This window comes from Perissodus microlepis, chromosome 13, assembly GCF_051167445.1.
Source record: "Perissodus microlepis isolate ML-2025 ecotype Zambia chromosome 13, ASM5116744v1, whole genome shotgun sequence".
NCBI classification, from domain to species: Eukaryota; Metazoa; Chordata; class Actinopteri; order Cichliformes; family Cichlidae; genus Perissodus; species Perissodus microlepis.
This window is the reverse complement of record NC_140473.1, coordinates 11,749,450-11,763,036: the sequence shown is the minus strand read 5'-3', so window position 1 is coordinate 11,763,036 and position 13,587 is coordinate 11,749,450. Positions and strand designations below refer to the sequence as shown.

Here is a 13,587-nt window from a genome sequence, read left to right as displayed (position 1 = left end):
GGTCACAGTCTTTATTTTATTTTATTTTATTTTATTTTATTTTATTTTATTAAACAATGTATATTTATTAATATATGGTGGTGGTCAGAGGGCCCGGTGGCGCCAGTGTTCGGCAGACTTGCCTCTGTCAGTGCGCCCCTGGGTGGCTGTGGCTACAATGTAGCTTGCCATCACCAGTGTGTGAATGTGTGTGTGAATGTGTAAAGCGCTTTGGGGTCCTTAGGGACTAGTAAAGCGCTATACAAATATAGGCCATTTACCATTACCATTAAGAGTTTTTGAAAAAGAGAAATGTGTATATATAAAGACACATAATTAAAAAAGTCCTGCCAGCTCATAAAGATGCTGTGATAAGTGAAAACAAAAAAAACCTAAAACAAAAACATTATTGCATTCATGTCTCCATATTTGCCACAAAAGAAAAGGATGGCTGCCAGGTTGCAAAGAAAAATTCATTTGAGTCTTTGTTAAAACAACAGACCTTTTCTAGTAGATGACAAACTTAATTCCAGTTGAGGAGTCCTTCCATTTTGCACAGACCTTCTGGCCAAAAGTGAGCAAAAAGGTAATGATGTCAGCTTGGGCCATACTTAAATTTAAATCTTGGGGAGTTACTCCAAATATTGTCATAATAATACATCATGCAACACTCTGTCCAGATTTTTTTTGAAACAGAGCACCAAAAGGGTGTTTAAAATGATCACATGCAGGGTTCAGATCACTGTTGATTGTACCTAATCTGACTTTAAACCAGTTGGTAGATGTTTTTCATTCGAATAACAATCTAATTAGAAATTCAGATTTGTGAGACTACTTTGCATTTCTCTTGTTTTCAGGTATTTACCTTTCATCTTTGAACCTCTGTGCTGGGAACATGAAGTAAATAAACAAGCACATTCTCCCACGGCAACATCAGTAAACAGTAAAATCCTAGTTGTGCGTTGGTGAATCAGAATTGTATATCTTAATGAAAACACAATTTTATCTGCAGTGCAAGTATTTTTATTTTAATACTTATGATCCATTTTGTTAATATATAGTTTCATTTTAATAAATCTGTTGTTTTGTTAGGTTAATGTTTGCTTTTACCTAAGCAGAGTATTTATTTTATCCGCATTCTTTGCACAACCTGCATTATCCAAACAGTTTATTGTCATAAATACTGGAAGAATTAACCTCTCATGTACAAAGTTCATTAAAAAATATTTATTTATTTATTTATTAAACTAAATGTAATTCAGTTAAATGTTACAGACCCTAAAATGATGAGAATGTGTGCTTCTATGTTATTTTATTATTATTTATTGTATTATTTATTATTTATTTTTCTTTTATGTTCAAGTTCAACTTTTTCTTAGCATTGACAAAAAAAAGGGAGAAAAAAATTAAAAACCTGGTTAAACCAGTCACCAAGCTGTTACATCTGCAACAGCAGTCTCTCACTGTCCTGATTGAGTGAGCACATATAGTTCCCAGTGGGGTTAGCCATTCTGGACCGCAGCATGTGGGACAGATTGGGCTGCACCTTTGATTAGCCTCTATAGTCTCAGGACCAGGACACTGACACATATCCCACAGCTCTGAGTCTCACTGCAGTCACATTAATGTGCGCTGTGGCTCAAAAGATTTCAGAAGGAAAGCCTATAAGGTCAACGTGACGTAGCGGGAATGTTCAAAAAGGGAATTATTAATCACAATCAAGGTAAAATATAGTCACATTAGGTCAAGTCAGTCATTTCTCTGGATTCTTATAAAAGAATAGATTGATGATATTGACATTTTTTACTTTATCTATAAACAATGTTTCTTCTAAACACACACATGAATGAATATAATGTGTGTATCTGTCACCAGTGAAGTTGCTACAGCACTATTAGTTGATTCCTTTAAGCTACAGAATGTGGCACATGCATTGGGCTTGCGAACGCTGCAGTTTTGACCCGTCGTTGTCATTTAGGTCTTACAAATGCCCGCTTTTCACCACTTGTGTAGCCCTAGAAATTAGGGCTGGGTATCGTCACTGATTTCTAGAATCGATTCAATTCCGATTCACAAGGTCCCGAATCGATTTGATCCACGATTCGATTTAATTCGATTCGATTCGATTCGATTTGAATCTGGGAAATTTTGACAGCCAGAAATATTATAATTCAGATCAGTACATTTACATATTTTTGTATCTATAAAAAGGAAGCTGACACACGCATGACTTTATCAAAGGTGTGAGCATCACAGCAGATGCCTTTGTGTCAAAGTAGCTGAGGATAAAACACAGAAAAACATGAAGGCGATTTTCCTGGCCTGGGATTTTATAAAAATATTCTGCAGTACATCAAAAACGAAAGAAAACCATTAATCAACACATGAACATTACCTCTGAAGTTACAGCGGTTTTATTAGAGACATGGCTAAGCGTTTTGCATAATTTTAAAAAGTTTAAATTTGTTCAGTATTGAACGGCGGAAATTAGGTTTTCTTTTCGGAAGTATATAAAACGAAAAAAAAAACGTCGGCCGACAGCGCTGTAAACAACGGTAGACTTGTGCGTAACAAGCAAGCGAATAATGAAGAAAACAGATTTTTAGACGGGAAACTGTTGTTGAAGTACAGAGAGAGAGAGAAGAGAGAGAGAAGAGAGGGAGAGAGAGAGAGCTGTGCATCGTGGTCGAAGCAAAACAGTAAAAGTCAGAGTGAATACATGACGATGTTTATGTGAAGCATAGTTTGGATCTTCTTTTGCTGCTGGTTCGGTCAATATTGTTTGGAGAGACATCAAACTAACAGCTTTAGAATCCGCGCATAAAGGGAACACAAAGCGCGGACCCGCCGACAGATCAGAATCAGCGAGCTGTCGGCTTTCAGCCCCGACTGTGAGAAAGGCGACATCTAACTGATTCTGATCCGCGGGTTTTGTCTTTGTGCAGAATCCGTGTTCCTGCTCTCATTTACTGTCTTAGCTGTTTGGTGGTTGTTGAAATTTTGTGAGATTTCACCAGAGATTCTGGCATTTCGGGCAAAATAAATTTATATTAAAAAATCGATTCAGGATTTTAATGAATCGATGTTACGTTATCCAAGCCAGAATCGATTTTAATCGATAAATCGATTATAAAAACCCACCCCTACTAGAAATTTTAATTAACACCATTTTATTAGCCATTGCAAAGCTCTTATCACTGCTGTTCTTGCCCCACGGAAATAGAACATTTGACTATTTTGTTCATGTGCACACATATGATTGCTAAACAATTTTCAGACTCCTTTGACACAAAACTTGTATTCATAAATTTATACAGCATCCTTGTTTTTCATCTTTTGTAATGTCACCAATCACAGTGCCTTCTTTGTGTTTCAAATAGGACAAAGTTGTAGGGGTTATTTGCAGCGCTCCCATTTAGCTCCTCTCCGTGTGTCTTTCTGTCCTCCGCAGCTCTCTCCGTCCCACCCCATCCCCTCTTTAACTTTTCCTGATTTATTAAGCTGTATTCTGCCGATGTGCGTCAGAGCTGGCCAGGAGTCTCGTGAGGCGTTCCGCTCCTGAGGAGCTGTGTCTCGTGTCTGGACAGCATCAGACTGTAGCGTCCTCCACCCCCCAAACTTACCCCCACCTCTGTTTGCCTTATTTGCCTGTAACCAAAAGCCTGCTCTATCTATACACACACACTCTGGGCAGATGATCGTAACTGAACATCAAATGATTTGTTCTGCAGGGATAGATCAAAGGTCGTGGATAGCTCAGAGTCTGAATCAGGAGCACTATGATCCTAAAATTAAATTAAAAGTGAAAGATATTCTTTAACCACAACCTTTTATGGGCTCATAACAGGTTACCTGCAGCTGAAGCAGAATTTTGTCTTTCTATCTCTGCATCTGGTTTTACTTTGTCATCTGGCACAACACTCACCCCCCACCCCCTCCATCCCACACACACACACACACACACACACACACACCCGGCCTACTGTTGTGTTGTCTACAGGGATCTGTAGCGATTCACAACACTGATATTCATGCAGCTTTCTGACTGACACCCCACTTACTAATGTTTTCATGCCACGTGTGTGTGTGTTTGTGCATCTACAGAGGGAGTCTACACAGATGCTCCTGATAACCAGACATTTCGTGAGAAAGCGTTATAAAAACTTTCAGGGCTGTCAACACTCTTCTCTCTACTATTATCTGAAAACGTATAGTTATAGTTTACCATGCCATAAAATGTAAATTCACCTCTGTTTGTCTTTTGTAAGAATGCATTTCTTCTCATTATGAGATGACACTTCACGTCTAAATGTATACAGTTAGAAGTCTTTGTTTTAGACATACACTCCATTTGTTTGAGTGACCTAAACATGATGGCGTCCTAGTGCATCATGACTGCTTCACAGACGCCAGTGGGGATATTAAAAACAACTTTCCCTCAACGATGGTCTGGCAAATGGCTTTTTTCCCTGACAACAAAGACAGTAAACAGCAGCACTTAGCAAGCTCTCAAGATCCTAATTGCCTATTAAGCACAATCGAGTCCTCCTTTATCCTGTTGCCTCTGTTGGGGGCTCCTATCCCTGGAGATACAGATTTACAGTAAACATAAGTGAGCTAGCCCGGCTATCAAAGAGCTTTAACTCGAACCTCGGCTCGGCTGCCACCGCTCTCACCTCACCGTGAAGAGAATGAAGTGACCTTCAGCTGTTTTCATCCTTTGCATTTGTTTGGGTGACCTTCGGGATCATTGTGGGTTCAAGTGAGATGTTATTTCATTCCTCTCACGTGCTACACTTCTCCTTTCTAGCATCAATGATTCTGTTCATTATCTCACATCAGTATTGTTTTGGTGTTTTTGTTGTTGTTTTTTCTCACAGTTTCATTAGTCTTAAATAAAGTTTTTTTAAAGTGTTTTGTTTTTGTGTTTCAGGCTTGACAGATGAGAAAGTGAAGGCCTACCTCTCGCTGCACCCGCAGATTCTGGATGACTTTGTGTTGGAGAGTGTGAGTGCAGAGACGTTGGACAGATGGCTGAAGAGGAAGACCAGCAGCAGGCCTGCAGGTATACCCCCCTACCACACACATATACAGAAAAAAAACCTACAGAGTCAGCTGCATCTCTCTGGATCACTAAGACAAAATGCTTGGATTTAAGAATTGCAGTTTTTGTAAGTCTGGGGAACAACAGTGCATTTGCAGGCTCTGTTTATTATCCTGGCCATTAGCAGTGCATATCACTCATCATCACATGTGTCTCCTTTAATCATCCATGTTTGTGATACACAAAAGAAAAGGAGAAGGAATGGACCTGTCCGGTTTTTATGGGTCATTAGATGTGTTTGAGCCGACTGGGCTGAGTTTGTGCCGTGCACTCTACTCACAGCGAACTGTTTCTCAGACCGACTGCATCCATCAAGGGCCCACAGGGTTGGCACAGTGCCCAGTTGAGCTGCTGACGTCAGAGGCGACCTCCAGAGACATGCAGCCGGCTGAAGGGGGCCCAAGGGAGGGGTGTGGATGTTGGTGGTAGCGCTGGTGGTGCTTGGGGGGGGGCTGTGCTGGCTCAGGGTGTGGGTGTGTTGAAGGAGGAAGCTGGCAGAGGATAGATTTGTCACATTTTGGAGCTGCTTTCCACGCGAGGAATGCAGACAGTAGTGTTTGTTGCTGCTGTGCAGAGTTGTTAATTTCTCAAGTCTGAGCCAGTGTTTGAAACAATTTCCTGTATGTTGTATATATACAGTATGTGTGTGTTTAGCTTGACAAATATCAAATAGAGGCTGTCATGCTAATAACTCTTCCTGGCGCCAAGTAGGAATAACTAATTTCATCCAGATAGTTCAGTTCAGGGCAGATGGAACCTGTGTAAACCAGATCGCTGATTCACAAAACTAAATAAAAGAAAGGCTTTTTAACTGAAATCTTCTTTGTTTCAATGTTCACAGTTCAGTCAGGACCATTTTAGCCATCTGCAGTAATTTATATTTGGCTTTTTGGCTTTATTGTGGGACCTTCCCACAAGGTCCCACAATAAATATGTGAAATATGTGAAAACCAGAGTCATGACATAAAAAAGAGAAGCTGGGGCGGGTTGCGAAGCGGCTTGCAGATGAGCAGCAGATGTAGGCAGACTAAAGCCACATAAACGGTCCCCTTTAAGATTTAACAGTTGGATGTATAAAAGGCAGAGATGTACCGACTAGAGCAGGGCGATATGGCCAAAAATATTTATCACGATATATATTTGAAAATTTGCGATAACGATATAACTGACGATATAATTGATGCGAGACAAAATACAACTCCACAACATTACTAGCGCAAAAAGACAACCTTCCATTTATTTTCACTTAAACAAGAAGCTGGTTTTTATGTACATTAAAGCTTTATAAAAATGTAACAGTGCAAATGCAAATTCCTTGCTGAAAGTTTAACCAAAAGGCATTTCCAGTAGAAATGGGCTGACAGATCCTGAGCATAACCATGTATAATATCCACTGAAGTTAAAAAGAGGTGCTTTGCAACATTAAACTGCAGTGTGCAGTACGTATTTTTCGGACCATAAGGTGCACGGGATTATAAGGCACATTAAGCGAAACAAAGCAGTCAGATAAATCAGACTTTATTAAACTCATTCTTCTTGCTTCCTCCACTTCTGTACCATTGATTCATTAATGTTGAATTCTCTGGCAGCTGCTCTATTCCCATTTTGTTGCAGTATATTAATGACTAACCTTGTATTGTGGATGGATTATCTCAGTTGTTCTCCTGACTGAAGTTTGGTCCGTTTACAGCATCCTGCCATGCGATTGCATTTGTCTCTAACTATCAGGAACCTTAACGTTAACTTTTATAAGTGGAAAAGTGTTAGCGTTCGTCCTCCAGCTTCACTGTTTATGTTATGCTAACATAGCTGTGTCGCTAGCGATCACGTAGCACATCATTATATAAACCAGCTAGCCCAACTTCAGTAACCCTACAAACGTCACTGCTGTTTAGTTTCCTGTCTTCATTTATGTTGGAAGTGATAGCAGAGCTGTACGTTTGAATTTTTTCAGAAATCTCTCAGTCAGAACATGCAATATCATGCTTAGGTAACTAGCGAAACTAGCGAGCTAACTTCCGCTAGCTTCCTGCTAACTTCTAACTCCGTTAAATGTAATAAATTTTGTTTTCATGGATGCCTGGAAGTTAAACTTCATAGTTACACCTAGTAAAGCAGCAATGCTGATCGTTTTATTAAAGATGAAAGAATTTAGACAGTTTTTAACTCTGTGATGCTGCAGTGTTCGTTTGACCTGATTCATCTGTTTCACTCAACAATCGGCCATGTGCGTATGAAAACAAAGGCACTGCGCATGCGCGATTTACTCATATTCTATTGCGATATTTCATTTTCCTATCGTTGCCTAACATTATACCGGTATTACCGTGAACGGTATAATATGGCCCAGCCCTAGTACCGACTGCAGTTTTCTTGGCTGATTCCCATTTACGATTATTTTCTAAGCATGGTCTGCTGATTCAAATTTTTTTAAGAACTTTAACTGACAGCAAATTCAGAAGACTTTCATAATAAAATAAATTATTAAATGCTCCATTTTTGTCCAAACTGTGGTAAATTACAGGGTCTTCTCACATTAAATCAGCTAAAAATTAATTGCTCTGTCACTGGAAAGGGGTACAAGAGCTACCTGACATACTTTACCTAATCAAACAAAAAGCAGGTGCAACAGATTTATATAACAAAACAAATGTCAAGTACTTACATCATTTTTTTAGTATGCTTACCACTTCAGTCCCGTTACAGATAACAAGATTTTGATACTTTTTTTCAATATTTTTCTCATAACTGTTTCAATCCTTTGCTCATACCAAGGCTGCTGCCTTGTGGCTAGCTTTGAGCTCCGGATAGCTTTAGCCGTTTTAACTTTTTGTTAGCTTCTTATGTTTTCATCGTCATCCCTCCACCGTTTAACTTGGGGGACTGTCTTCACCCACAGTGAAATGCTTCCACGCTAAGGACATATCAGTCTCGACAGCTGTGTGTGTGTTGCACACAGGCATGAGATGGACCGATTCATAATCTGACATATGGTACGCTAACCACCCAGGGCCAAGAACACTGGAAATTGGGTAATTCTGGTGCCAGGCAAATCGATATGTGTATCTGTTGTCAAGGGTTCAGCAGATCTTCTGGGATGGAAGCTGATATTAATTTAGTGGCCTAACTAAACTAACATTATGCTTAATTGACAACTCCAGTTGTTCTAATTTAAAGAACAACACAAACAGTTTTGTTTACTACAGATTGCGTATACTTAATATGACTACTTCATCTTTGTGCACTTAAGATGTCAAGGATGTCGTACTATTTCCCTTTTATTCAGCCACTCTCTACAGTTTATTTCAGTAGAGTAGGGAAATCGATTTGCAACTACTTGAAACTCACTTGAGCCAGGTAGGGTTATCACTGTGCGGAAACTGATTGATTTGAAAATGCTACCATCCATTACCACATGGCCGTATCAGAGATTTGGCCATAAAAAAGCATACTTGATGTTCATTATGATGAATTACATGTTTCAAGCAAGTTTCAAATTTCAAATTTGATTATGCTGCCGTCTAGAAATGCATACTGACTGCTTTCTTTTTAAAGTGCTTTGAAAAGTAATGTTATCAGTAATGCAAACGATGTTAGTGTGCAGCTAAAGACCCTGGTAAAGCAGCTTTTGGATGGAGAGACATAGCTGAGGACCAGGAACAATACAGCAACACAAAATTATTGGTATAAAAGTAAATAACAGATTTAGAATATCCATCTATCCACTCTTTTCCGCTTATCCTTATCATGGTCACTGGAGACGGTGGGGGGCTGGAGCCTATCCCAGCCACCATTGGGCAAGAGGCGGGGTACACCCTGCATAAGGTCACCAATCTGATACAGGGCTAACACAGAGAGCCAGACAACCATTCACACGTACATTTACACTTTCCCATTCTCACTCCTATGGCCAATTTAGAATCACCAATTAACCTAACCCAACTAACTGCATGTCTTTGTGGGAGGAAGCAGGAGTACCTGGAAAGAACCCACATAAACACAGGGAGAACATTGAATATATTTATATTAATCATGTTGAAACATATTTTAAATTAATAATTTATTATTTAAATGCATAATGAAACTATTCTGCAAGTACATCTGCTCTCACTGAGTGGCCAGTGGAGTGGCCATATTATTTCCAGTCTAAATCAAGTTAACATATAGTGGGTATGTTTTTTTTCTATTAATTTTTGCATTTTTTTCAAAAAGTAGAAAGTAAAAAGAGAACAGAAAATAAGCAGAAAGGGAGCATGGGATCACCAATCCATATTGGCCGCTTTTCTTTGATTTTTTTTTAAGCTGTTTCTTTTTTGTTCTTAGCTAATATTGTTGTACGTTAAAGGCACACTCAGTCTTTTTTTAGTTTATTCATTGGGGAAAAAAAGAATGTAGCTTTTTGATAGAGAAACATAGTTGAGAACCAGGAACAATACAGTATCAAAAGGTTATTGTAGCACTATACATAAATGTATGGTAATAAAGATACAAATATCTGTGTAAGTACATAAGCTTACATAAACTTAGAGTTAATACATTAAAAATACATGTATACTCCGTATACAAACAAATTCACGCTTTTCTCCTCAACAGAGAGCGTTCCCCGATTGAACAACAGCGCCGTAAAATAAGAAGAATGGCGCCTAATTACAGAGTTAATAATACAGACTTTGTAATATGTCACGTGAAGATTCATCAGCCAGATGAAGTGTTTACTGACAATTGACAGCGATAGCGGACATCATCATCACTATTCCAATCAATCCTCTCCACACAGACAAGCATAAACACACTCGACTATCACTAAATCAAATTTAACACACGTTTGTAATGACGCTAATTCAGTTTAGAATAGGGTTCATTCGCTCGGTCAGCAGGTGGCAGTATCCTCGTACACTGGGGAGTAAACTGCCATTAAACGAACAGAAGAAGAAGAAAACCCCTGCACATGCGCGGTACGGATCGGGTAGACCCAATTTGTACGTGTCGCTACCCGATCCGTACCGGAAACCCGATCGGTACCCCGCATGCACAAATCTTACGTCACTTCCTGTCTTTGCCAACATTGCAACATTCAATATATTTGAATGATACAGTTAGCGCCCAGTTAGCTCCTAGCATTTCTCAACAGCTCTGCCTCCTTTTCGACTGCCCGGGACATTTAAACAATGGATAATCTGTATACAAACAAATTCATGCTTTTCTCCTCAACAGAGAGTGTCCCCCGATTGAACAAAAGCTCCGTAAAATAATAAGAATGGCGCCTAATTACAGACTTAATAATATTGACTTAGCAATGTGTCACGTGAAGATTCATCAGCCAGATTAAGTGTTTACTGACAATTGACAGTGATAGCGGACATCATCATCCCTATTCCAACAATCCTCTCCTCACTGACAAGCATAAACACACTCGACTATCGCTAAATCAAATTTAACACACGTTTGAAATGAAGAAAATTCAGTTTATAATAGGGTTCATTCGCTCGGTCAGCAGGCGGCGGTATCCTCGTACACTGGGGAGTAAACTGCCATTAAACGAACAGAAGAAGAAGAAAACATCTGCACATGCGTGGTACGGATCGGGTAGACCCGATTTGTACGGTCCGACTTTACACATGCGCAGTAAGGATTGGGAGTCCTGATCCGTAATTATGTTTTTATTTTTCGTTTTTGTCTACATTGTACTGAAATGATTCATTATTCCAAACATTTTAAGATATACTTATTATTCTTAACATCTTAACAGATACTCTGACCCGTAACTATCGTAAAATGCTTCGATCGGAAGTAGAAGCCTTTCGCACATGCGTGGTACCGATCGGGTTTCCGGTACAGATCGGGTAGTGACAGTACGGTCCGACTTTGCACATGCGCAGTAAGGATCGGGAGTCCTGATCCGTAACTATCTTTTTATTTTTCGTTTTTGTCTACATTATATTGAAATTTTCATTACTGGAAACATTTTAAGAGATACTTGTTAGTCTTAACATCTTAACAGATACTCTGACCCGTAACTATCGTAAAACGCTTCGACCGGAAGTAGACACCTTTCGCGCATGCGGGGTACTGATCGGGTTTCCGGTACGGATCGGGTAGTGACATTAATAACAACATCAGCTGGTTGTAAGCTAACATTATGCCAGCTAATGTTAGGCTTGAATGGCCCATAAATCACAGTTTCCCTCTGATAAACAGTTTCATTACATTCTCGTGTCATTTGAGAGTCCAACAATGTTAGATTCGCTTCAAAGAAAGTTTCACTACCAATGACTGACAGAAGCTAACAGAGGCTAATAGCAGCTAACAGAGGCTAACAGTAGCAGTTACCAACAGAAAACTTCAGAATATCCTCAGCAACTCACCTCAGTGTCTCAGTTATTGTACAGAAGTGAGCTCTCACAAAGTTTTACAACCTCCTTCAGATTACACAGACGTGGATATATTTTGACAGCTGAGATGAAAGGGTTACACTCCCTACAGATGAATAGGAGGCAGAGTTGTTTGTCCTACACCGGCCACTGTCGCTAGGATTATGCACTCGAAGTGAGAGTGTAAAGGTGCCAGTGTACCCTCCTCATTGGTCACTTACAGCACCGCTGCAATACAGTCACACAGTCACTTCTATGTATGCTTACTGTTAAGGAGCAGGGAGCCGCTGCAGTATTCTCCCAAACGATAGGTGTAGCCACACACAGACAATGCTGCTACATCAGTGCTGACACAGCAAAAGAAGAAGTCAAAGCCAGAAGAAAATACATAACAGAGTGGATTTTTTTCTTCATGTACACAATATCTCAACTCAAGCATTTCTTTCTGTATATTGTGTAAATTCATCAGAACAGCGATAAAAACCATTTCATATTTAGGTGTGTTTATTGCAAGATTCAAAGGAAACTCATGTAGCATTACTTTGCTACATTAGAATAATTTCGATACGCTATTTCTGATCTGTGGTAGTTAGAATACTTCATTTAGCTACTGTTTGTACAACTCTTAAACTGAGTGGGAGGAGACCAGAGTGAAAACATCACCAATCAGCTCTCTAATTCTGCCACGTCTCTCTTTGACTTGATCTTTACATCACATCATGAGTAATATTACTAAGTCCACTTCCTCTGTAAGACCACTGCGAGTAGACGCTTTGGCACCACTCTGAAGCCTCTCTGTAACTTCCTCTCAGTGGCTGTATCCACTCAAATGACAAACACTGTCTAATTTCTGGTTCATCACACAGGATGAATGGGTCACTGTGTTAGATTGATGGCTAAGAGTGTGTATCTGACTTCTAGCTAGTATTTTACACATTTTCCCCCCGTGTGTTAACGAAGTAATGAAGTACTTCCTGTGGTACTGATGAAGGTAAAATAGTTCTCTCTAATGACATATTACTTAACTCATTTTTTATTCGCACTTGTAATAGATGCAATTGATTTTATATTTTTTATGAGTGCAGCAACAGCAGGATTTGTCATCATGTGACTGTCATTGAGATAACCACTGCTTCCTGGAAGCAGTCCCTGCAGCCAGTCTTGTTCTCACTTATCATGTGATGGACAACACTGGATTACATAAATCAGTTGTTCTGCACACGCAAGTGTGTATGTGTCTTTGTGCAGAAGTTGTGTTGCACCCTGCAACTCCGGAAAAAGGATTCACATTTGCACACTTTCTTTATTGAGTTGAATCTGCTGTGCAGTTATATTACAAATATTTCTTGTCATAATAATCAAATTCTAGTCTTTCTGTAATGTATTTTTTAAATCATTGTTTATTACTTTCTTACTTCATACTGTGTCGTTTATTTATCAAGATGAGGCTTCAACATTCAAAGCTGATTGCTCTCAACAGCACATTACACTGCAGTGCTGCCTTAAAGCCGCCAGAACACAGAAACGCTGTTTCCCAGAATCCTGCTGATGTCATTTGACCATCACACCTCCTTTGACCAGGGTCCCACTGGCAATGTTTACTTCACACGACACTCTGTCACGGGACAATTAATAAATCCCAAATTCTCTGCTGCACCCATTCAGAGGCCCCTCGTTACTCATCTGTGCCTTCTGCAATGCACACACACTCACAGACAGACACACAATGTATATGAATGTGTCTGTTTGACAGACCATGCAAGGCTTTTTAGCTCTGAAACTTCTGCTCATCCATGTAAGGTCTTTTAAACAAGGAAAAGTTGTTCCGTTAAATCAGTCAGAATTGGATTATGTTTGAACTAGAACAAGAACAGCTGTTTTCATTACTGATTTTTTTTAAATTAATCATTTAAGTAATCAGTGCAGCATTAGCATTTTGCAAACCTAAACTATGAGGTCATTCATAGAGGAGGATGACATTATCTCTGAATTCACAAATCTTGCAGCAAAACTGCAAACCTCAAGAACTCTGAAATAATCTGTGGGCAGGTCCTCAACAGTATGTGTTGCAACTTAGTTTATTAGCTACAGAACAGGAAGACCTCAAAATAAGACCGTTGCTCATCCAAACAA

At 39.5% G+C, this 13,587-nt stretch overlaps 1 protein-coding gene across 6 annotated transcripts in view; it reads left to right on the top strand.

Moving 5' to 3' along the window:
* pde10a (phosphodiesterase 10A) overlaps positions 1–13,587 on the top strand; it is a 67,129-nt gene that overhangs the window by 28,119 nt on the left and 25,423 nt on the right. For all 6 annotated transcript variants that reach the window (XM_084948085.1, XM_084948087.1, XM_084948088.1 and 3 more), the window contains one exon: positions 4,913–5,044. In XM_084948085.1, coding sequence (XP_084804211.1) covers positions 4,913–5,044 — 132 coding nt within the window. The remainder of the gene's footprint in view (positions 1–4,912; positions 5,045–13,587) is intronic.